This window comes from Chrysemys picta, chromosome 4 (assembly GCF_011386835.1).
Source record: "Chrysemys picta bellii isolate R12L10 chromosome 4, ASM1138683v2, whole genome shotgun sequence".
In the NCBI taxonomy this organism is placed as follows: Eukaryota; Metazoa; Chordata; order Testudines; family Emydidae; genus Chrysemys; species Chrysemys picta.
This window is the reverse complement of record NC_088794.1, coordinates 7801615-7826699: the sequence shown is the minus strand read 5'-3', so window position 1 is coordinate 7826699 and position 25085 is coordinate 7801615. Positions and strand designations below refer to the sequence as shown.

The window sequence follows — 25085 nt, the reverse complement described above, 5'->3', positions numbered from 1 at the left end:
TAAAAGAATAAAACAAGTTTATTAACTACAAAGAGAGAGATTTGAAGTGAATCCAACTCATGAGGAATAAAAGTCAGAAACGCTTACAAAGAAAATAAAGATGAAACATTTACTGGTGCCTAACTTAAATTATATCCTATTCAAGCAAAGTTTCTCACCACCTGCTTTCAGCTGCCTTCCAGATCAAACTGTGTACCTCAGGCCCTCTTCCTCGGCATCCAGTGAATACTTCCTGTCTCTCTTCAGGTGCAGTGAATGCCATGGGCAGGGAAGGAGGGGTTGTTCCTCCTTTTTATAGTTTCAGTCTCACTCTTGAAAAACATTTCCAGCTGGGCACTAGGACACACAGAGTTTATGTGGAAGGACGTTCACAGCTGGCTTTTCCTCACACGATTGAGCTTCCTTTGTTTCCCTCCCTGATCGATGACGGTTTTCAGATTAAATGCAAATTCAGGGAGGCACATTCCTTTCTCGAGACCACACCTGGTTGCCAAGTTCTGCGTGCGCAAGGCTGTGGGGTTGGGAACACAGGTCAGTAACATCATACAGGGAAATCTTATAAAACTTTACATGCAATGTTGAGACACATAGCTTATCAGGACAATACTGATCAACAACTTGTGAGTTTTCGAATTATACTTCACAAGGCATACTTTGTACAAAGATTATTACAATAGTACGTAGGGTGTGAATACAGGAACGTATTTGGTCCCAGCCTCATTACCACATGTGGCAGGGAGTTCCTCAGGCTAAACCTGCAGAACAGAGGCTTTTATTTTTTTTCCTTTTCGATCAGTTTTAAAAGTGATTTCATTTCCTTGTGTGGTGTGGAAGGTAGGACAGCACAGCCCCTGTCAGTCCCACAAACACACACCCACAGTATTGAGGGACAGTTTGAAGTGACCTGAGACTTCAGACCAGGCAGGCGAATGACTCTGAGAGCTTGGTTTTATTGGAAGTAACCCAGTAGCACCTCAAGGCCCCAACTGAGACCAGGGCCCCCATTGTGCCGGGCGCTGCACAGACCCTGGCCGAGAGCGAGCCCCCTTTGTGCCGAGCATGGGTCAGACACCGGCCGAGAACAGGCCTCCTGCTCTAACCCACTAGACCCCACTCCCTTCCACAGCTCCTGGGATAGAGTCCAGGAGTCCTGGCTCCCAGCCCTGCCACAGACGCTCTGGTTGGAAGGTTTCAAGTTCAGGAAGGGACATCAGGATATGGATCCGGAGCATCCCACATAAAGTTGCCACCTGGATGATTTTTAACTGGCCTGGCACTTTTTGTCCCGCCTTGCCTGTTGCCAGTGAAAAGATTTAATGTCTGGGGGTCTGATGTCCCTCTGCCAGACGTGAGTGTGGGCAGCCACACATGCAGTGAATTTGTATCTACCACGCAGGACACGTGGCCAGGTGTGCAGCTGGCCCTGCTCAGCCTGTTGAACCACGGCAATTTCTCTCAGTGCCAGGACGTGAGCTGGACTCACAGCTCACCAACAGGGAGGGGCAGGAGCAGGGTGGGAGAGGCAGAGTCTCCTGGGAGGGGACGATGGGGGGAAGGCTCCCTCCTGGGCTGAATCTCCTGGGAGGCGCCGGGTGTGGGGGCTCATGATGGGCAAGGCAAGGGCTCCCTGTGCAAGAAAGAACGGCTGTGGTCACAGCTGTGGGGAAAGGGGCCAGAACCTCACCCCTGTTCACCACTGAACATCTCTTCTATTCACCCAACAGGAATGTCATTTATCCTTTATGTATTTGTTAGTTTCTCACCAGGGCAGGAGAATGCAGCTCTGAGGATCTGTCATTCTCTAACAGAACACAGTAATACCTATATAGAGGTTTGGGCAGGGCTGGCCCTAGGTTTTTTGCTGCCCCAAGCAAAAAAATTTTTAGCTGCCCCCCCACCCTCAGCCTCTCTCCCCCTTTCCTCCAACTGCACCCTCCTGCCGCCCCAGCCCTGGATCACCGGTAAGTCGCTCCCAGGGCTGGTCATTCAGCAGGAATTTTGGATGTGCACAGAACACAGACAGGATTGGTTCCCATAGGGTTACAGAACTGCAGTAAAGTGGAACAATTTTCAGCTTGTGTGACTGGAGGATATCTAGATGCATATTATAAGACTGTCCTCCATAAATGAGGAAAAGTTGAGGTGCCTTTATTATTCTTTTGTTCCATTCTTTGTTTCTATGGGGAATTTGCCAATGCGATATCACGGTCTTCCTTTTAAACAAATAAAAGTAAAAAAAAAAAAAATGCGCAATGGCTGTTGAAAATAGCAATTCCAGTCCTAATAACCACTGGGAAGCATTTCTTGCTCAATTTATTCTACTTTTTCTACAGCAGGTTACAGTGGATCAGTATCTTTGATTTGGGGGAAATGAAGTAACAGCTGCCCAAATTGAGCTTGAGCACTCCTGAATTTTGAGGTGTTCAAATCTGGAAGGCAGGTGCTGGATTCCCTTTCGGAATATTAGCTAAATCTGGAAAAGAAAAGTCAATTTCTGCTTCCATGGCTCAGAAGTGGAAATCCTCCTACGTGCCTGGTACTGTATCTAAAGCTGCTCAGGTCCTAGTAGAGCCTCCACTCCCTTACTTTTCATTTTAAATTCTAGTGGGATCCACATACCTCCCTTTCTAGGCTTCAGATAGAGAGGGGCACTGTCCATTTAGTCCCCCCAATTCCTTCTTTTGGGGAGAGCCCAGGCTGGGGCAGCAGGGGGTGCGGGTGGGGGGGGAAGAGCCCAGGGCTGGGGCGGCAGGAGGTGCAGGTGGGGGGGAAGAGCCCAGGGCTAGGGCGGCAGGGGGTGCGGGAGGGGGCTAGAGCTGGGGTGCAGGTGGGGGAGAAGAGCTCAGGGCTGGGGTGGCAGGAGATGCGAGTGGGGGGAGAGCCCAGGGCTGGGGCAGCAGGGGAGTGCAGGTGGGGGTCAGAGCTGGGGCGGCAGGGGGTGTGGGTGGGGGAGAGTCCAGGGCTGGGGCAACACAGGGGTGCGGGGGGAGCCCAGGGCTGGGCTGGGGGGTGGCATAAAACCTAGAGCTGGCTCTGTTCCTACCATTCACAGCAAGCTGCAGCATGAGGTTCCAGTTCCACGCTCCTTCCCCTTCCCTTTCCTGTGAATTGCGGCCAAGGGAATGCTGGGAAATGTAGTTCTTTCCCTGCTCCAGGGCTGGCTCTATAGGCAGGGAGCTAACCAAGGAACTACAGCTCCCAGGGCTCCCTGTTGGTTCTCAGCACCCATGCTGGATTCTTGCACCCCTGCAAATTTGCTGCCCCAAGCTACTGCTTGCTTTGCTGGTGCCTAGAGCCGGCGCTGGGTTTGGGGGTCAATTTTGTTGCCAGCTCACTCCGCGTTTTAGGTAGGCTTGGGACGATGAGATTTTTAGCAGTAATTGTCAGCAAACATCAGTTTCACCGCACCCCCCCCCCCCCCAACCAAGGGAAAACGTTTCCGTCGATAACAATCAAAACATGCAGCTAGACAAAGAAAGAAAAATGCTCCTGGAGAACTTTCTAGTGTCCCACCTTATTGTGTAGAAAACTTGTGGCTGTGTGGGTGTCACTGGGGCTGCTTTCAGGATAATAACTTTGTGCAATTTGACATGTGATGTCAACAGTTTGTGTTTTTAAAGGTTATAAATAAGCTTGGCAGAATTCTTTTTAAAAATAATTTCCATGCACAGTACTGTTTATTTCTAAGCGAAAGTTTTTGATTTTTATTCATTTAAATTTTCAGTTGTGGAAAATTACTGGGGGGAGGGGAATCAGACCTTAATTCTGTAAAGACAACAGACATTGATTTTAAAAGGTCACATTTTATAACTATTCAAATACAAATTATTAACAGCACGTGTCAAAATATACAAAGTAAATAGCCTTAAATCAAACTCCAATATGTTCTCAAGCAGAAAATTTCAATTACAGGTCTGTCGCATCTTAGGCGCATTTAACATGCGCGATTTCAGCTTTACGCGGTCAGCAAAAACAAAAAAAAAGAAGAGAAAAATAACAATTTAAATACTGTTTCTGTAGTATGGGCGATTCCGCCCGCCATTACACTCAATGTAATTTGGACTATACGCGATTTTCGCTTTAGGCGCTGACTGCGGAACGTAACCCCAGCGTAAGATGAGACAGACCTGTATTAGCGATGGAAATATTTTGTCCGCAGTTTGCCTGTGTGTGATGAATTCAACATGTACCAATAAAAATCCATCCTTCCCAGCATAGTTATAAAGCTTTAACTTTTTGAATCTCAACCTCTACTGCCATTAAATAACTGTCGGACCTTCACATCTGGCCTGACCCCCGACACACACAAATTCCCACAACTGGGATCATTTAAATTGATAAAAATGGGGGTGGGATGCTTAAAACCCAGAATTTTCCACATCAAAATTTAAATCAATAGAATTCTAAAAAAAATGCCTAGAAAGATAACCTCAGTGTTCTCCATCAAAATTATAAAAAGGTAAATAGAATTCTGCCCAGCGTAATTTGAGTAACAATTAGCTCTAGTTGGCACTAGGATCTCTTTTGTTGGTTGGGGGATGGGCAATGGCCGGTCTCTCTGCATCTTGGAGGTGGCAAACATAAGGGGGCGGGGGTGGATCTGGAACAACCCAGAGGGAGGCAAAGCTGGGGGGGGAGCAACATTGGCAACTCATGCCGGTGGGGGGAGCGGGACAAGGAGGAGGGCAGAGTGAGCGTGCCCAGCTTCAGCAATTAAAATTTGGGGGTTCTGTGACCCATCTAGGGGAGTGCATGAGGGGCTATTGTTTGGGGGCATCGGAAGCAGGGGGGTTGCCAGTTGTTGCACTCAGGGTCAGGCGAGACCTCTCGCCTTTCACAGCATCCTCCATCATCTGCTTGTACTTGCACTTGAAGAAATCGAGCTGGAAGGAGGCAGAGGGGGGAGAGGGGGAGAGACAGACAGACACAGGCTGATGGCCGAGGAGGGAAAGGGACGGGCAGTGGGAACCTCCAGAGGAAAGACCCTTGCCCCTTCTCCACCTGCTGGGAGAGCCACAGGCCCTGCCCCCAGGGTGACAAGTCCTGGGGGAGGGGTCCAAGCCCTGCCCCACTCACCTTGTAGAGGGCTGCGGTGATGAGAGCCAGCAGGACCAGGCCCCCCACACTGCTGCCCATAATGATGGGCAGGTAGTTATAGGCCTCGGAGCGCTCCACCACCGTCTGCACCTGGGGGAGAGGAGCTGTGAGATGGGGATCCAGGAGTCCTGGCACCATCACCCGCCCCTGTTCTAAACCCCCAGACCTCAGTTCCTCGCAGAGCAGAGATAGAACCTAGGAGTCCTGGCACCACCACCCGCCCCGCTGTAATATACCAGACCTCACTTCCTCCCAGAGCAGGGACAGGACCGAGGAGTCCTGGCTCCCAGCTCTAACCACTAGCCGATGCCCTCTCTATTCCGGGCGCAGTCACTCTGGTACCTGGCGCTGGACGAATCCCTCCTTCTGGGTGTATTTCTTCTCCTCGTATTCAATCCGGGCCTCGCTCACCAGACTCACTTTCTGCTGCTGTGTCTGGAACAGAGAAATTCACCATCCCTGACCAGAAGTGACACAAACCAGCCCAGAGTGTCCTCCCATGGGGACCCAGAGCAATTTACAGGCCGTTCACATAGGAACAATCCCTTCCTCAGCACTGAGATGCAGCCACCTCTGGGGAGGGGCACCGGGGCTGTTCACATGTAGGGAGGGGATCCCTTGCTTGATGCCGAGAGGCAGAGGCAGCTCTCGTACCTGGGAGACCCACTGGAAGCTGACGTTCCCTTTGATCCTGAACTCCAGCGGCTGCTGCATTTCCAGGGAGGCGATTCTGCACCGGATCTTCTTACAGGTGGCCACGGAGCAGTCCTGAGGGTGGAAGGATATCACCGGGTGAGTCAGGGGGCGTGCAGGGGCTCAGCATGGCCATGAGGGTCTGGGTTTGTCTATAGCAGGGGTCCCTCTCCCAGCCTAGCACTGCAGGCACTGTCTTCTGTTAGTGCAGAGGGAGAAGGGGCTGCTGGGATCCGCACCGGTGTGTTCTCACCAGCAGGGGGCGATCGCTCATCTGCTTCACAAAGTCCTTCAAACCGGGCGTTTCAGCCTCACTGTTGCACTGAGCCAGCTCGGGCTGGGGAGGGAGAGACACACAGTGTTAATGGGGGTGAGACCGGGACATGGGGCCTTTTCCCTCTAGGGGGCACCAGCACCAATCCGGCACCAGGGCAGGGGACTGGCTGGTTCAGAGGCAGGGGCAGGGGTCTTCCCCCCCTAGGCAGCCTGCCCCAGCAGGGGGCGCTGTAGGGCAGAACAGGTGTCACTGGGCCCATCTCTCACACACACACAAGGGCAGGGAGAGGCAGGTACCTTGGAGGGGACGACTTCAGAGGCGTCCCACACCCGGACCCCGCTCAGCTCCACGGGGAACTGGAACGTGACCGAGATGGGGACGCTTCGCTGCCGCAGGTTCTTGACCTGAAAGAAACAGACTCACCATAGGGCACTGCAGGAAGAGGACCCAGGACCTCTGATCCCCAGATCCCGCTCTGACCCTCAGACCCACTTCCCTGCCAGAGCTGGGGATAGAATCCAGGAGTCCTGGCTCCCTGCCCAGCCCTCTGTGCTCTAATGCACTAAGTCTAACTCAGGCAGTTCCACTCCTTCCCTCTTGCCCCGTCTTCCCCCTCACACTCTGAGGTGCCGGCCTCACCTCGTACGTATGTGTCACTGGCACGCTTGTCCCTGCCTTCTTGGCAGAGAAGCTGACGTACTCGGTCGACTCCTTGAGGCTGGGGAGGCAAAGGATGGAAAGAAGGAGAGAGGCGGGAGTGTGATGAATGGGGCTGGAGAGTGGGGGTGGCGTGTCATGTGCAGAAGGGGGCGCTGTGCTGCAAGAAAGGACTCAGTAGGGGGCGCTCTCCCCTTGCAGTCAGCGCTGGCACCTATGACCAAGTGCGACACTAGGGGGTGCTGTGCTGTACAGAACAGGATGGGGGCCCAGTAGGGGGCGCTCTCCCTTCTGTCTCTGCACTGACCTACCTGGTGGGGATGATGAAGATACCGTACTTGACTGGCAGCTCCGCCCGGTGAATCATGCGCTCGGTGATGGGGCCGCCATTGTCACTGGGGGGAGGGGAGAGCAAGGGAGACAGATATGAGGAGACGCAGGCAGTTAACTGTGCAAGGAGACTGCAACATACTCCTCTGCACTGTCCTGCTCCATGCACGGCCCCCTCCCCTGCCCCCGAGCCCGCCCCCTGGCCCTACACAGCCCCCTCACCTGCTGGCCTTGGCTGTGATCTGCAGCCTGTCTCCCAGGGCGGCATTAGAAGAGACATCGAAAGTGGCAACAAACACAACCTGGAAAACACGGGGGGTGAGAGAGCCAGTGGACTTAGGATCTGGGGAACTGCCAGAGACTGCGGAGGTGGAGCAGGCAGAGAAGATGTGGGGTGGGGGTGGGCCTGTTGTATGAACTTAGATGGAATAAATGGCCCCAGAGCAGCAAAGGGCGTTAACATGACCCTGTCCCTGTCCAAAATTAAACAGCGTTAACCTGGTTTGGGATCCAGAGACTTCAGTCGGCTCCGTGCCATGGCAACACTCCATTAACCATCATTTTAAGGACCCCAAATGGGGGCAGGAACAGCCCCTCCCTTTGTTCTTATCTCCCCAAGTGAGGCCTGATTTCCAGCCCTCCAAGTCTGGCCCTTCATTTCCAGCCCCGGCAGGGCCTGACCCCAGCCCCGGAGTGACCTCAGGGCTCTGTTTGCATTGACTCTCCGGGTTCCCCGGGGCGCTTTTCCCAGCACATCTCTTGTCACCAGCTGGGCTGACCCCAGGGAACTGCCCCTCTCTGCTCCCAGTTGGGCTCCTCCCTGGGGAGTTCACAGGCCAGGGCCCGACCTTACCTCGGCTCCGCTCCAGAAGATGGGGTGGTTGATGTGGCAGGTGCTGTTCCTTTGAGAATGTTCCTCTGAGCCCTCCACTGAGCTGCACTTAATGGCCACAGCCCTCCTGTTAGACTGAGCACAGGGGACCAGCCAGTGAGAGATGGGGCCACAGCGCACCCTGCTGAGACCCCTGCCCTCTCCCTGCAGCACAACACCACCGGCCAAGCCCTCACCCACTCCGTGCAGCACGGCACTCCAAACTGAGTTCCCAGCTGACTCCTTGCTGCATGGTGCCCCCTGCTGAACCCCTGGCTGCTCTCTGCAGCACAGCGCCCCCTGCAGAGGCTGCCCCTCATGCCCGGTGTGCATTGGGGTACCTGGAGCAGCAGGACCCGGCGGTAGGACAGCGCGGCCGGGTAGAAGAACTGCACCCTGGTGCTGTAGGAATTCTCCCCATGATTCTGGATGGAGACGGTGATGTTGAGTTCGGGGGTGACCCCCACCACCAGGGTGCTCAAGCTAAGGGGGGGAGAAAGGGGTGAGCTTCCTCAAGGCAGTGCCCTGGCTGATCTGTGACCTTCCTTTGGCAGTGCCCAGCCAGGGACACCAGTGCTGCGATCTTCGCCACAGCAGTGCCCCCCACCCAGGATCCATCAGCACTGGAAATCCAAGGTGTGATCAAGCTGGACGGGTCCCCACACGGCGGGTGATTTTGCAGGGAGGATTCAGTGACTTACCCAGAGAAATTGAAGGCGACTGCTAACTGGTCATCGCAGTGGCCATCCGCGCCACAGTCCTTCTGAAACGGGAGCTGGGGGGAGAGCAGGCGGGCAGGGGTCAATGGGGAGAGGGCTGCAGCACCATCTGCCAGAGTGACAGTGCAGGGACCCAGGGGCCCTTCAGTTACCCCAGCACCTCCCATTCCCCTGCACAGGGGACAGCTGAACCCATCAGCCCCGCCCTTGCCACCCACCTACTCACCCATAGGTCAGGGGGCCTGCCTGGCTCATGGGGGGATGGAGAACAGGGCATGGGGCCTTTCCCCTCTAGGGGCCCTGGCCAAAATAATTTTTGAAAAATTTTCATCAAAAATCATTTTTTTAGCCAAAAATATTTTGGTTTTTGGACAGAAATTTTGGGAACTTTGAGGAGAAGTTGGAATGTTCCCACCAGGTGGAGACAGGTCCCTAGCCAAGGTAAACTGGGCATCCATCTCTGTCGCCCTCTAGTGTCCACACATTGTAATGGGTTTAGGAACCTGCTGCTGGTTCTGCACTTTTCAGTCTCTCACTTTTGAATGGCAACGTCACTGGTTCGATCCCTGCAGCAGACCCACCGTGGGGCCTGTCTCTGGCACCTTACCGAGCCTGCAGACGCCAGCACAGAGTCCTCGCTCAGGATGGGTCTGAGGTCGCCGGCGGTAGCGATGGGCTCCCCCGTCAGGGTGTAGTTGAAGCGTAGGGTGATGGGGGTCAGAATGTCTTCAGGACAGAGCTGGGGAAACAAAAACACGTTGGGTCCCTGAAAGGAAAGGGGAGCTGGGACCCAGAGAGAAGTTTGTTCTCTGGGTGACATGGGAGCAAGGGGCAGGGTTGGAGGGGCAGACGCAGCGGGAGGGGAAGGAGTTAGGACCTAACCCCCCAGCACTCACAGGTAACATTATCCGGTACGTCTCACATTTCTTCTCAATGCTGAGCCGCAGCTCCCTGCTCAGGACAGGGCTGGTGGAGTCGAAGGTGACTCTGATCTTCGTCCACCCGGGGTCCAGGGCCAGGCTGTACTGGATGATGCTGTAGATCCCGTCACCTATGTGGGAGGGGAAATGAGGGACAGAGAGAGACACAGTGGGAACCTCAAGGGGAAATGGGACATGGGGCCTTTCCCCTCTAGGCGGAGCTGGCTCGAGTCCAGCCCCAGGGCAGGGAACTGGCTGACTCAGAGTGCAGGGGAGCGGGGGATGGGTTTGGTCTGACCTAGGCTGTCCATGGTGCTCTTAGTGACGGTGAAGCAGACCTCTGCCCTGCTGGCCTCTGTGCTGAGCTGCTCCTGCTCCTGGCAGTTGAAGGCCGAGATGGGGATGGTTGGAGGCTGGAAGCTGATGGAGACACTGACTCTGAGCACCGGCCGGGACCTGCCATGGGGGGAACAGAACCATCACCCATCTGCTCTCTGCAATGGGGCCAGACCCCCTCCCTCCCCAGAGATTCCCCCCCAGCCTGGATGTGCTCGCAGCACACCAGGGAGACAAGTTATGGATATGTAGGTCTACTAGAGGATATGCTGGGAGGCAGATAAGGGAGCAGCAAAGCAGGGGCAGCAGGTTTGCATAATTTTTGGTGGTGCCCAGAACAGGTCCAAGTCCTGTCCTCCCACACACCCTGCCACACTCACACCTGCCTAAGGATCTGGAAGGGAGTTTGGGTGCTGGGTGCGGGCTCTGGGCTGGGGCAGAGGGTATGGGTTCAGGAGGGGGTGTCAGGTCTGGAAGGGAGTTTGGAAGGACGAGGGGACTTGGGGGTGTAGGCTCTGGGAGGAAGTTTGGGTGCGGGAGGGGTTTGGGTTGCAACAGAGCCCCCCCACACCACACTCCCTGGACACGCTATGCTCAGCACCCCCAACCACAAATCCACAGTGCTGTGAACACCACCTCTTCCCCCACCCTCAGCCCCACCTCAGCCAAGAGGAGCAAGGGCAGGGGAGGAACCCGGGAGGTGTAGGGGGACAGCAGGTGGGACTCGAACCCAGACTTTGGTGGAGACAGGCCCCTAGGTACAGAATATTCCTGGAGCCCGAGCACCACGGGCTCATGCAACTCACCAGCTCTGCAGCAAAGCTATTATTTTGCCTTTCTCCAGTACAGGTGAGACAGACAGACACACACAATGTATTGCTGCTGTGTGTGGTCTTGTCTACACTACAGATAACTGAGCTTAATGAAGCATGGCAGATTACTGGTTCTCATTCTCAAAATGTTGCCTCAAAGGCTCCCTGATTTGAATAGCCCCCATTGTGCCCCTCCAATAGCCATGTTATCTGGCTGCTCAAAATCAGCATCCAGGTGATCTGGCTCAGCACTCCACCCCAAGCAAGCTTTTCACCCTTAGCCCCACAGGCAGCTCTGACCATTGGAATGTTTTCCTCACTAAGATCTAACCTTCCCTAAAGGTATCGCCAGCGCACTTTTAATCTGCCAAAGGCACATTCCACAGTCATTTTACATCTACTTAGTCTGTTGTTGAAGCGCTCCTTGCTGTTGTCCAGGTTTCCCATTTAAGGCTCCATGAGCAATGGGAGTAAGGGATATGCTGGGTCTCCCAGGATCACGATGAGCATTTCAACATCCCCCACTGGAATCTTTTGGTCTGGAAAGAAAGTCCCTGCTTGCAGCTTTCTGTGCAGGCCGGTGCTCCTGAAGATGTGCACGTCATGCACCTTCCCCGACCACACCACGTTGATGTCAGCAAAACACCCACGGTGATCTACAAGTGCCTTCAATAACATAGAGAAATGCCCCTTTTTGTTGATGTACTCTGTTACAAGATGGTCAGGGGGCCAAAATTGGAATATGCGTTCCATCTAGCTATATGCTGCAGTTAGGGAATCTCATTTCCACAAAGCCATTCACTATTTCACGTACATTGCCAAAAGTCATGGTCCTTTGTAGCAGGATTCGATTAATGGCCCTGCACACTTGCAATGGACTTCAAACTGATTCCCAACTACCAGGTAGCAGTCAAAGGTCGCCAGCTTCCACACTGCAATCGCCACACACTTTTCCACCGAGACGGCGGCTCTCATTTTGGTGTCCTTGCACTGCAGGGCTGGGATGAGCTCTGTACACAGTTCCAGGAAGGTGGTTTTCTGCACCCACTGCTCGTCATCTCAGAGCTGCATAACAATGTGATCCCACCAATCAGTGCTTGTTTCCCAAGCTCAAAAGCTACAGTCCACTGTGTTCAGCTGCTCCATGAACGCCAAAAGTAATCTGGTGTTGTTTCTTTCCATGGCACACAGCGGATCAGGCAACTCTGGTTCCTGTTCAGATTGGGAGCTCATGATATACTGCATGACCATCCACGATGTGTTCGTAACAGTGACCACAACAGTAGAGATCAGTGCAGGATCCATCTTTTCAGACAGAGGTGGCAGGTGCACAGTAAACATTGAAAAAAGCCACAGAATGCAGTCGAAAGCCCATGGAATGCTGACGGAAAGAACTGCACCATGGGACATTAATTCCACACCCATGATGCACTGCAATCCACTCCACCTTCCCACAACACCTAGCTGTGAAATGTGGTGAGTAACACACTGAGGTAGGTACCCACAGTGCACTGCTCTCCACTGCTACAGAACCAAGTGTGGATGCGCTCTGCTGACACAAGGACCGAAGTGTGGACATGGAATAACAATGAAATTATTGCACTTTTAGATCGTCGGCATAACTTGTATCGAAAATACTCTCTAGTGTAGACAAGGCCTGAGACTGTCGTGCGGAGCAGTGCAACGACACAGAGTTACTTACCTCAGCAGCAGGACCTGCCCTTGTGCTCCCACCGCAATGTCCGGCAGTCCGTCCCCCGTCAGATCTGTCCCGCTGCTGACAGCCTGGCCAAAGTAGTGCAGCTTGCTGGAAAACTGTGACCCCACTATGCGCTGTAGGGCAGAGAGAGCAATAAGGGATGCAGAAAGGGTGAGTGTACTATATAATGAGCACTAGGGGGCACCAGAGGATAAGGGCTAGGAAAGGGGTGAGTATCCTGTATAATGGGCACTAGGGGGCTGTGGGACCCCATGATGTCTCTTCAGGGCTGTGTACTGACCCCTCCCCATAGGAGCTGGGCTCACCTGTCTGTACTGGGGACTGAGGCCTCCCTTTTCCCCATGGAAGATGTACAAGGCCCCGCGGTTGTCATTCTCCATGGGAGCCCCGATGGCCACATCCGTCTGTCCGTCCCCGCTGATGTCCCTGATTTCAGACATGCTGGCCCCGAAGTGCCCAGACACTTCCCCCGTCTGCCCATGTAGTGTCTTGGTGCAGATCATCGTCGTCCCCTGCAGGCACAATCCAAAAGACACGTGGGGAAAGGATCAGCACTTGCTGTCATCAGAGAGTGATCCCTACCAAGCTCCTTTCCCTCTCTCAGCAGCACAGTGTGTGTCCCCCCTCCCGACTCTGGGGCCTGGGGTCAGAACTGACTGGGAGGGAAGAGCACCCCCTACTGAGCCTCTACCCTGCTTCCTGGAGCACCATGGCCCCTACTGCAATACTAATTGTCACAGCATCACAGCAGTCCAGACAAACAAGAATCCCCAGCCACCCATCTTCCCCATGGCTGCACTCCTCTTTCTTACCGGCAATTTAATTGGGCAGATATAGACGCGTCCTCCATTCAGAGGTGTATGGTACAAAGGGGCTCCGATTAGAACCAGGTCCGTGTTCCCATCTCTGTCAAGGTCCACAGCACAGAGTGTACTCCCGAAATACGAGCCAATCTGGAGAGGCAGATAAGCCACCCCCTCAATTTAGTCACTTCCTGCTTCTTCTCCCACTAGTTTTGTTTAGGTGGTATGTATAGGCAATTGTTCATGTAATGTGATCTTTTACAGACACTGTTAAACCATTAGTAATATTATTTCCTTGCCTGAGTCTCTCTAGCCTAGATCCACAAAGGTACTTATGTGCTTAACCCCCTGGACTTAACTGCCTCTGTGAACCGCAAAACCTCTGCCTGGCTGCTGCTGACCCCTGTAGGTGCCTAACCTGACTTGCTGCCTAAGTTTTTGAAGCAGAAGCTCCTTTGTTGCTGTCTCAAGGGCAGGGCTTGTGCCTTACTGTCTTACTCTAAGCATGCAGTTGCCCGGTGCCTATTTCCCCCCCACATCCCAGCATGATCCACAAACTAGGGGAAGACAGGCGCTCCTCCATCTAACTCCTCCACCTCCGGTAGGTGTGGTCAGAGGAGAAGGAATTGAACAGGCACCTGCTATTTCTCAGTTCAGTGCTCTAACCCCTGAGCTGTGGGATACTCTAATATGGGCTCCCTCAGTCTCCCCTGTTAAAGTTGTTCCACTTTAATTAAGTAACTAAGTATCAGGTGGGCCACAGAACATGTGCAAATCACAGCCACCCTATAGCCTGAGAGAGGGCAGCTACCTGGTTAAATCCTTCTTCCTAATCAGACAAAGCAGGGATTTGAACCAGGGGTCACCCATGTCCTAGGTGAGGACTTTAACCCCCAGGCTATATGGGAAACATCTCTTGTCTCCTACAGCTAGTTTATGAATATCTTGGCAGCTCTGAGCATGCCTATTGGATGAGACCCAACATGTGGGGTACGTGAAGAGTCCCTGTGTCTCTCTTTCCCCACCACATTAATTGATCGCTGTCAGAGTCAGGTGCCTCCCTGCAGCATCACAATGCCTAAGTCCCTTGCTGGGTCTGGGCCTCTGTCCGTATCCACCTCATCAGTTCCGTCTAGACTGTAAGTGAAGGTAACAGAAGTGGGATATTGCAGAGATGCTGAATGTCAGCTGCGGTGCAGTTCTCTAAACCAGTCAAGTTTATCCCCTGCCTGAGGCTCTCTGACCAAATCGTTCCTGAAGGTGAAGCGAAACTCAAATATTACATAATGTCAAAAGCTTACAGGCTTCCTCCAGTGCTCTCCTTCTCTCACACCCACACTCCACATTACCTGTAACGCTCCCCATATCTGTTCTCCCAACAGCTCCGATCCGGGTGTCCATTCCCCACCCTTGGTATCTCGGCTGAACAGGAGGACTTTGCCGGTGCCTTGGCATAGAGGGGCCCCGACCATGTAGGTGGTCTGCCCATTGGCTGTGATGACCTGAGATGAATAACCTCAAAGGAAAAGAGAGACATGGGAAGGTGACATGGGAAACAGCCATACAACAGTGTGACGGGTTGGCCCACTCCATTTCTGATGCCACCTGATGTACTGGGTTTTCACTGAGCCTCTCCTGCTCCACCAGCCTGGATTCCCTCTTCCTTTTTTGCTGAATTAGGCTCTCCAGTCTGGTACAGCACACACACACAGGTAGGGCCACATCCAGTGGCAGACAGAGACTGAAGTCAGCTCTATGTGAGAGGACTCACCCGGAACTCACGTGCACAACCTTTTGGGAAATAAACTCGAAATAATACTGTCTTACACTGTCCAGAGAGATCTGCACAGTGCAAGATCCTAAAAATTCACCCTCTCCCTCAATGTGGAGAGAGATGTGCACTGCTTCTTGCACCCCCAGGTATGAATTGCACAAACTGGGTCTTACTATAAACAAGAAATAACTTTATTAACTACAAAAGGTAAATTGTAAGTGATTATAAGGGAAAGCAAACAGAACAAAGCAGATTACTTTAATACATAAAGAAAACTTGCAAATTCAGCATAACACACTAGACTGGTAGGATACAAATAAGGAGATTCTCACCCTGAGTGATAAACAGGCAGCACATTCTTAAGGCACAAGTTGCCTTGGCTTTCCCAGATTTTCATACTCAGGCTAAAAATCCCTCTAGCCTTGGACCATCACTTCCCACAGTTCCGTCCTTGCCCCTCAGATATTTCCAGGTGTGTTGTTGTAGGGAGAGTGACATCCCCCATGATATCATTGTCCCCTTTGTATATCTTCTTCCCACTCGCTGTAAAGCTCTCTTGCTGTGACCTGGGCCAAACAGTTCCCGTTGTGTAGTGCTATCTCTGAGCGGTTTGTATTGTACCCAGTTCCTGGGGTAATCCGTGTGCTTATGTGAATTTACTCTATAAGCCATTAACACTGTTTGGACTTTTTACCGTTGTACCTGAAAGGCTGCTTGTGGGTGTTGTGAACCTCAGCACACGTTTCATTAACACATACGTAGCCAAACTTCATAACTTCACATAGAACGATAACACACACAATCCAATGAGATTAATGTTCAGCAGATCAAGACTTTTAGAATAATCCCTCACAAGACATAGTTTGTACAAACCATATCCTAATTACATGACAGTGGTGAATATTGGGGTGTCAGGGTGTCACAAACAGTGCTACACAGAGATCCCTTCCCCAGAACTAAGATGCAGCCCCCTCTGGGGTGAGGAGCAGGGGCTGTATAAATAGGTAAGAGGAAATCTTTGGGTTTGTTCTTACCGAGGGAAGCATCATTCATGTCCCCAGAGGTTCTGGGTATGTCAATGAAACTCAGCTTCCCACTGCTCCCATATAGGTATATCCCACTGGACCAGTCATAGGCTCCCACCACTCCCAGCTCTGGATTCCCAGCAGCTGCTTGTCCCACAGAATCATAGACTATCAGGGTTGGAAGGGACCTCAGGAGGTATCTAGTCCAACCCCCTGCTCAAATCAGGACCAACACCAACTCAATCATCCCAGCCAGGACTTTGTCAAGCCGGATCTTACAAACCTCTAAGGATGGAGATTCCACCACCTCCCTAGGTAACCCATTCCAGTGCTTCACCACCCTCCTAGTGAAATAGTGTTTCCTAATATCCAACCTAGACCTCCCCCACTGCAACTTGAGACCATTGCTCCTTGTTCTGTCATCTGCCACCACAGAGAACAGCCGAGCTCCATCCTCTTTGGAACTCCCCTTCAGGTAGTTGAAGGCTTCTATAAATTCTCCCCTCACTAGTCTCTTCTGCAGAGTAAATAAACCCAGTTGCCTCAACCTCTCCTCATAAGTCATGTGCCCCAACCCCCTAATCATTTTTGTTGATCTTTGCTGGACTCTCTCCAATTTACCCACATCTTTCCTGTAGTGGGGCCCCCAAAACTGGATGCAATACTCCAGATGAGATCTCACGAGTGCCAAATAGAGGGGAATAATCACTTCCCTCGATCTGCTGGCAATGCTCCTACTAATGCAGCCCAATATGCCGGCCATCTCAACCTTGAAAACCCATTTCTAGAGCCCCAGGGCCACTGCGACCCCTGCCCCAACTCTGTTACCTTCTAAGATGATGATCTTGTCCTGCAGGTGGGTCTCGATGCACTCGAGGGTGTTGAAATTGTCCACCCCGAAGATATGCTTCCTGGTGGGCTCAGAGGCGATCTCCTGGAACTCCTGTTGGCCTTCACTGCCGACCTTCATGGAGCAGAGGGAGGTACAGTGGAGACAAGGGCATCAGCATCAATTACAGCCAAGAGCCCTGGGCACATACCCACCCATCCTGAGCCCTGCTGGGCCCTCGATAGGCATGGCTCGGCCAGCACTCTGGGCCGCTCCAGTGAGTGTGAGGGTGGGGAGCTGAAACATCTTGGCACAAGTGTCACTCTGTTTTGAGGATACAGACCCACAAGCCTGAAGTTTTGGAACTGGCCTCATTTCAGCTCTGAGTTGTGTCAGTTGCATCAGCGGCGGGGCACAGAGAGCATCTTGCCATGGGGACTGTCAGCGCTCTGGGGACCTTTGTGATTCAATCTCCGGGGCGTAGTGAGGGGTGAGTGCGGGTAATGACTCAGGGCAAGGGGTGAAGGGCTGGGACCACTGTGCTAGTCCGGGTGGGTTGTGTGCATTCGGTTCAGCAGTGGAGTCAGGCACCTCCCAGTTGCTGGGCCTGATGTAAGCAGCAGACAAACATCGAACAAGATCCAGTGGCTGGAAGTGGAATTTACACCCATTCAGACTGGAAAGAAGGTGTCAGATTTAACCATGAGGGGAATTAACCATTGGAGCAGCTCACCACAGGCTGTGGCGGATTCTCCTCCCTGCCAATTTTTATCTCAAGACTGGCTGGTTTTCTAGGAGATCTGCTCTGGTTCCAACAGGGATTATTGGGGTCACTTCTCTGGCCTGTGCTACACGGGAGCTCAGACTAGATCATCGCAAAAGTCCCTTCTGGCCTGGGAATCTACGACTCTAAACCCAAGTTTGTTGATGAAATGCTTAGATCGACCTAACTCTGTAAGCGGCTACACTAAAATGTAGCTCCCACCCATGTAACTCGCCCACTACACCGACTTCATAACTCCACTTCCACAAGAGGCGTTGCTTTTAGGTCAATGTTGTTAGGTTGATGCAGTGTCCATATAGGCACTGTGTGGCTTACATAGCTTCAGCCCCACAATGCCCGACACTGACAGTTAAATCAGTACAAGGTCCCCTGGTGAGGGCACGGACATGAAAAAATGATTTTAATTCCCGCGGTGGCTGTGTGACGACATAACTTAATTTGACTTAAGTGTGTCATGTAAACTTGCCCTTTGTCTTGCTGCTGATGCCCATTTCAATCTCTTTGGCTCAGCAGTTTAACGGAGATAAATGTCAAGTGACTGAGATCAGTTTGGGGAGGATCAGAGCCGTTGTTTGAGCCCCAGGAGTGTGCAAAAAAGGCTTTATAAAAACCGGGTGACTTTGCTGTTTAACAGAGGGGCTGTATCTCAGAAACCCCTTGTTCAAATGATCCCAAATTTAGATCACTAATCTTAACAGGCATCCCCATGAGGCAAACTAAATTTAGGACAATCTGAGTCAGCACATGGACCATAAGGCAGTCAGAAAACCCAACCTTTTACTAGAAAGTACCGCTCAACCTGAACCACAGAGGAGCTCCAGCTCTCCTATAATGTCACACGTTGGCCCAGTTACAACCCAGGGGGTCAGTTCTTCTCCCTTATGTGATGGGAACCCCCTCCCCATCCCCTGTCCTTGGACACGGGCTCAGATCCATACTAGTTCTCCGCACGGCCGCAGCTCACCCCGATGGCGTAGCGGATGATCCCAGCTCTCTCAGCCTCAGGTATGACGTCCGAATAAGAAAGTGGGTCATTGTATTTCTGTCCATCTGTGATCACCATGAGAATCTTGGTGGCTTCACCCCGAGCGCCTTTCCCAGAGGTGAACAGCTCCCGCCTGGAAAAGGGGCGTGCGGAAGGCATGGGAGGGTTATTGATACATAACAACACCTAGGGCTCATCCACTGCTTTGGCATTGCTGATCACAACATCCTTGACAAAGGAGGCCACTGTCATTGCCTCCATTTTATGAATGGGGAAACTGAGGCACACAGTGCGGCTGTGACTTGTTCAGAGCTGGCAATAGACCCCTGGAGTCCTTGCTCCCAACATCGCCCTCCCCGCTCTAACCTACAAGTGCCCACTCCCCTCCCAGAGTCAGGCACAGAGCCCAGGAGTCTGATGCCCAGCCCCCTGCTCTAACCACTAGTCCCCAGTCCCTTCCCACAGCTGGGGATAGAACACAGGAGATCTGAGTCCCTGTCCCTTAGCTCACATGTCCTTACAGCCCATTCCCTGTGGAGTCAGCATGGGGAGCAGGGCAATACCTACACCACTTTCCGGATGGCTGTGGCCGTGTGCGTCGTTCCATGAAGCTGCTCAACCCCTTGGAGAAGGTGATCAGGGTCACGACTCCCCCTGTATTCCATGAAGTTGAAGTGCAATTTAAATTTATTGGAGTACTGCATGAGGGCGAACTGCAAGGGGAGGCAGAGGAGAAGAGAGAAAAACAACCCCAGGGGTGGAAGTTCAGAAAAGCAGGAATCAGACTCAGTTAAGGGCTGGGGCAGGCGGTTAGGATGTAGCTGGTTCTGCAGGAATTTTTTCCTGGTTTTGGATGCAAAATCTATTGCTGCTCCCAGCGGCACAGCGCCCCCTAGTGCTGAACTGGGGCATTGGGATCAGCACTGACTGTGAGGGGCAGGGTACGTAGTCAGGGTTCAGCCTCTGCCCGTTACCTGCGTGTCGGTTTTGCGGAAACGCTTCATGATCTCAGAGACAAACATCTTCATCTTTCCAAAGTCCACAGGTGCGATGCTGCCCGAGCCGTCGATGAGGAGCGCTATGTCTGTGACATGTTTGGGGCACTCTGAGAGGGACAGGAATGAAGTAAGTCCTGACTCAACTCCACAAACATGGGAAACGCATCAGAAAGAGCTAGACCAGACCTATGGCGCATCTAACCTGATATCCCACCCCCTGCCGGCCACCCCAATCAGGCCACCCTCGGCCCCTCTGTTGTAATATCATCCTGTCCCTGCCATGGAGGGTCCCTGAGAGTAGAGCATGACATGCACTGGGATGAAAAAAATGCATGCACCCCACCCGCCTCCCAGAGCTGGGACAGAACCCAGAAGTCCTGACTCCCAGCTCCTACTGACATCCTGAATCAAACCAATGAGCTCACTTAGCCTGCTATCCCACCCCCTGCCAGACCCTGGGCCCCGCCACCTTCCCATGGCCTGTGTACCCACCCATGACTCCAGGGTGTAAGTGGCCCCCCCACACCACTGTGTTACCCCTCACCTGGCTGGGTGTCCGGGATGCGCTGGAGTTGCGAGAAGCTCTGCTGCAGGGGGTAGCAGTTGTGACTGACGTACTTGTTCTCCCCACAGGCCTGATGCACTTTGGGGCCGCACACCTGGGGCATGAGAAGGACGGGGTCAGTAGGTGCCCCTCTGAACAGAGCACTGAGGGTGGGGGATAGAGCCTGGAGCTTGATCCCTCCCCCTACATGGATATGCAGGGAAAGCCCCTGCCAGGGCAGGAGCCCCCTTGGGGTAGACAGGTCCCAGCACCGACCTCCGAGAGGAGACAGGGGAGTCACACGGGGCCATCACCTGCTTACCACACTTCCTGCTATAGCAATGTCCAGTCACTGTTGTCATGGCAATGTCACCCGCTTGCTATGCTTCTTGGTATGTCCATGCACAGTCACTGTCACCATGGCGACAAGCCAGTTACTACACTTCCTGGTACATCAGCACACAGTCACTGTCACCATAGCAACATCAGCCAGTTGACTCCATCCCTCACAACATCATCTCACAGGGTCACTGTTGCCAAAGCGAGGATATCTGTCTACCACCATTCCCCACTGCATCCTTGTACCACCCCTCCAGTTACAGGAGTTACCAACAGCCCTCGCACACTTATCGTGTCGTCATGGGGATGTCACCCAATGGTCACCTCTGCACCATTGCTTTAGTCACGCTGACACCGCCCAGTCACTACCATCCATGAGTATTGGGGTTTGGGGAGGGACCTGTCCCATGGAATGATGAGGGAGAAAATGTCGGACCCCAGTCCCAGCACCCATCTGCCCTGGGTGTGGTACCTACCAGGAACTGGGAGCCTCGGGCAGCCAGAGACAAACTGAGGGACATGTCCATGGCATCCGGGGACCCTGACAGGGGAGAGATGCACACCAGGGTGAGCAAATAAACTCCATTCCACTCCCAGAGGTGAAGATAGAAATGAGTATTCTTGGCTCCCAGCCCCACCCCACCCTGCTTTAACCCACTAGACCCCCCCTTCCCTCTCATAGCTGGTCACAGAACCCAGGAGTCCTGGCTCCCACCCCAATCCTATTGCTGCCCCCCACAGCACAGGGTGACCCTACTTTGGATGGGGATCTCCTGGCAGCGTCTGGAGCCCGGGTCGCACTTGTAGACTTTGCCTGTTTTATTCACGTTTCCTGTCTGCAGCGGGGCCCCGATAATCAGCCTGCGGGGAAAAAGTATGGGGGGCTCAGGTGATGCCCCAAACACCCAGGGGACTGAGGCCCAGGGGAGGCAGCCCAGCCAGACATGCCCCTCAGCGTTGGGCACAAGTCATGTGGGGTCCCATGTTCGGCCCTTACCCCCCGCCGCTGGCACTCCCGATCTGCAATAAGCTCTGCCCAAACCCCTCAGCTGCCTCCTGGAAGGTGATGGGTCCCTCCACATCCACGTTGAATCCATGGCTCGGTGCCAGCACTGCAGGGGTTAAACAGTCTCCAGTTAGAGCTTCCCCTATGAAGACCAGGCCAGTGGTTGGGGCTTTCTGGCTATGGAACTGAATTCCAGCCTGCTACTCTAACCCACCAAATCCCACTCCTCTCCCAAAGTCAGGGATAGAACCCAGGCGTCCTGACTCCCAGCTCCTCACCACCTGCTCCCGGCTGTCTAGCTCTCCAGGGCTCTCCAGGGCTCCTTTATATAAATCATTCCCTGCATTCATTTGCATAGCGCCGGACACTCTCAGATTTGCAGGATTTTCCTCACCTGTGTATGTAAATAGAGCCACACCAACTTTAGACCATGCCCTGAACTGTTCATTGCTTATCAACATGGCCTCTTTTACTCTGTTTAGGTTGGCACTGGGAGCCTGTTTCACACATTTTAACAATTTCTATGTCTCTCATTGTTCATTTGTGGCCAATACTGTATCTCTCCGGCTCTGCAGTTACATTTCTCCATGTCTAAGCGTCTTTCATGTCCTCTTGTGAGCATGTCAGCTTGGAACGTATTGCTATGTAATGTCTTGGCCACCCGATGTTAATAGCCTCGAATACCCTCTGTAAACTCCCAGCATTAGCTGTAGCCTCAGCCAATTCATTCCCAAACCTTTCTGAGACTGAGCACCAGACCCCACACCCCTCTCAGAGCTGGGGATAGAGCCCAGGAGTCCTGACTCCCAGATCATTCAAGCTTCCCTTTTGTCTAGTCCTTGAAGGCCATTATACGTGAATCATACCATGCATTCATTTGCATAGCAGCAGAAACTCCCACGTGAAGACTAACTATGAGGAACGGATTTAACACTGGTAAATTAAGCCCTTGATTTATCTCTTGCTGACCCGGATTCATAAAGGGCAGCGGGGAACACTTTCTGTAGGGTAGCAGGGGCAGATCAGATTTCATAGAATTACAGACCATAACGCTAGAAGGAACCACTTTGAGCATCTAGTCTGACTTCCTATGTAACACAAGCCAGAGAGCTTCTCTGAATTAATGCCTGCTTGAACCAGACTGGAACATTTAGAGAAAGATCCAGTCTTGATTTAAAATTTCCAGTGACAGGGTGTTAGACCCCCAGCAGGGGCCTTTTTACGGGATGGGGGAGCAGGCAGATACTGGACACAGTGTTGCTATATAATACTTTAAATACTTTTTATGGTTTACAAAATGGATCTTATTTACTTTACATATATACCCCAAACATACTATACCAGAGCTCAATAGTTAGACGTTTTGATGGTTAATTGGGGTTTAGTTTAGTTACATGGTGTGGGGAGTTTACAAGTACCACACCATATATAAAAAGGGCTTTGGATTATTGAAAGACTTGAAATTGCAAATGTGAGAGGCTTTTATTTATAATTTACTTTGTGATGTTATTCGTTTTTGTTTTTGTTGTTTTGGGCTTTTACCCTTTGTTTTAAAGAGACAATTTTGGGCAGGCTGCCATGATCCAAGGCACGCCATTTTTATATTTTTACACATTTTTTATAACAGTTCCACTGGTGTTATTTCCTTATCTGAAGATTCTTCATTTTTTCCAAGGACATAACAAAGTTGTTTGGTACAATGTGTTTTGTACAAATAGGTTTTGACCACTCGACTTCTAAGTTCTTGCTTTGGTTGCCCAAATGCAGGTCATGCACTCATGTTTCAAACACACAACAGATTCACTAGGCCCCATAGCATATATCATATTACATATTATATCCCAACAAGGGAATCCACCATCACCCTCAGTAAATTGTTGCAGTGGTTAATTACTCTCACTGTTAAAAATGTTACGCCTTATTTCCAGTCTAAATTTGTCTTGCTTCAACTTCCAAGGCAGTCTGCTAGACTGAAGAGTCCACCATCAAACATTTGTTCCCCAGGTAGGTATTTATAGACTGAGATAAGCACTCCTTAGTCTTCACTTCATTCATCTAAATAGTGATCGATTGAGCTTCTTGAGTCTCTCAGGCAGGTTTTCTAATGTTTCGATCATTCTAATGGCTGTTCTCTGAACCCTCTCGAATTTATCAACATCCTTCTTGACTCTGGGCTCCAGAACTGGCCACAGGAGTCCAGCAGAGGTCGCACCAGGACCAAATACAGAGATAAAATAAACTCTCCGCTCCTACCAAAGATTCCCCTGCTTATGCCTCCAAGGATTGGCCACAGCATTGCACCAGGAGCAACTTGGCCCAGGAAGTTCTTGGTCTCTCTGCTGAGTCTATCAATTAGTGCAGGGTGGCCTGGTAAACTTGTGTGTGGGAGCCACAGCTGAGACCCACCAAACTCTTGTCACACAAGAAACACCAAACAGACAATCAGTGGCAAAAGTGAATCCCTAACGCACAGCGTAGCCAACTCCCCTAAGGCAGAGCTCTCCTCCCTTCTGCTCTCTCCATCCCTGCAAGCCCAGGCCTGGGAAGGAGAATCCCCTTGGAGCCGCCCCCTCCAGAGCTATAGGAGGAGCAGATACGGGGCAAAGTGGGGCTGGGTGGGGACTGGGGGCAAAGGAGCTGAGGGTGGGGGAGGAGCTGAGGTGGCCTCCCCCATTCTTCCCTTCATCCCCTTTTCAAGCCCCATCTCCCAGTCTGTCCCCCCTTCCCAGCCCATCCCACTCATCCTCAGCCACCCCAAAGTCTGCCCCCCTCCATTCCCTGATGGGTCCAGGCCTCACAGACAGGAGAGACGTGACATTGAAGCAGGGGGAAGTGGTTGTGGTTTTACTCAAGGACTGAGCAATTGCAAACACTGCATCCACTTCACACCTGCCGGACCCCCCCCACACACACATCTTGCCGAGCACACATGCCCCACAGAGAAAGGGAATCACACCTGTGACCCACTCCCATCCCAGAGAGTCTGGGGGGGAACAGAACAGAGATGGAACTAGAACCCAGGAGTCCTGATTACCAGCCCTCCCCCACACAAGACTCTAGCGTCCCATTCCTCTCCCAGAACTGAGGAGAGAACCCACAAGTCCTGATGCACAGGCCTCCTGCTGTAACCCACCTACCCCACTCCTATTCCAGAGCCAGCCAAGGAAAGGACCCAAGAGTCCTGAGCATCCAACTGCTCCCATCCCCCTGCCAGAGGGGTACTCGCTGGGCACCCATGTGGAGGAGTCCTGCTTTCCCCAGTCCCTCTGGCTGGCACTTACCTGCACACAGGTAGAGGATCAGAGGCAGGGGGTCCATCCTGCACTGGGTGAGGGGTGTCTATGGAGCGTGGATGCTCTCGTAGGACGTGTGAGGTTCAAGGGCACTGCCTGGAGAGGAGGCAGCAGAGTGCAGAGGAAAGAAAAGTGCTATCTGAAAAGAGAGAAACACTGCCAGGGGTGGAGGGGGGACTCACAGTGTTATAGGGCGGGAATAGAACCGAGAGGATTGGGGGAAAAAGTCAACTACACTGACACACCCGACGAGTCAGACACACACACAGCTGT

The 25085-nt window shown here is 52.4% G+C and overlaps 1 protein-coding gene across 1 annotated transcript; it reads right to left on the bottom strand.

The window, feature by feature from the left end:
* Positions 1-25085, bottom strand: LOC101944181 (integrin alpha-M). The gene is made up of 28 exons (XM_024113499.3): positions 24801-25085; positions 21511-21625; positions 21271-21374; positions 20990-21054; positions 20175-20289; positions 19607-19737; positions 19200-19345; positions 18612-18765; positions 16863-16998; positions 14585-14751; positions 13245-13385; positions 12738-12944; positions 12415-12545; positions 9863-10020; positions 9541-9695; positions 9252-9383; positions 8627-8700; positions 8267-8408; positions 7908-8021; positions 7277-7356; positions 7036-7119; positions 6707-6785; positions 6364-6471; positions 6044-6127; positions 5752-5865; positions 5440-5532; positions 5077-5187; positions 1-511 (listed from the first exon to the last, which is right to left on the bottom strand). The coding sequence occupies exons 1-28, from the start codon at positions 24835-24837 to the stop codon at positions 434-436; spliced, it is 3255 nt and encodes a 1084-aa protein (XP_023969267.2). The 5' UTR covers positions 24838-25085; the 3' UTR covers positions 1-433.

Bases quoted from the DNA above. Each gene is read 5' to 3' on its own strand.
- LOC101944181 (XM_024113499.3), bottom strand. From the start codon at position 24,837: ATGGACCCCCTGCCTCTGATCCTCTACCTGTGTGCAG. The intron at 20,290-20,989 runs GTAGGTACCACA...CTCATGCCCCAG, and splicing joins CCCGAGGCTCCCAGTTCCTG to GTGTGCGGCCCCAAAGTGCA. The intron at 14,752-16,862 runs GTAACAGAGTTG...TTTTCCTTTGAG, and splicing joins CAAGATCATCATCTTAGAAG to GTTATTCATCTCAGGTCATC.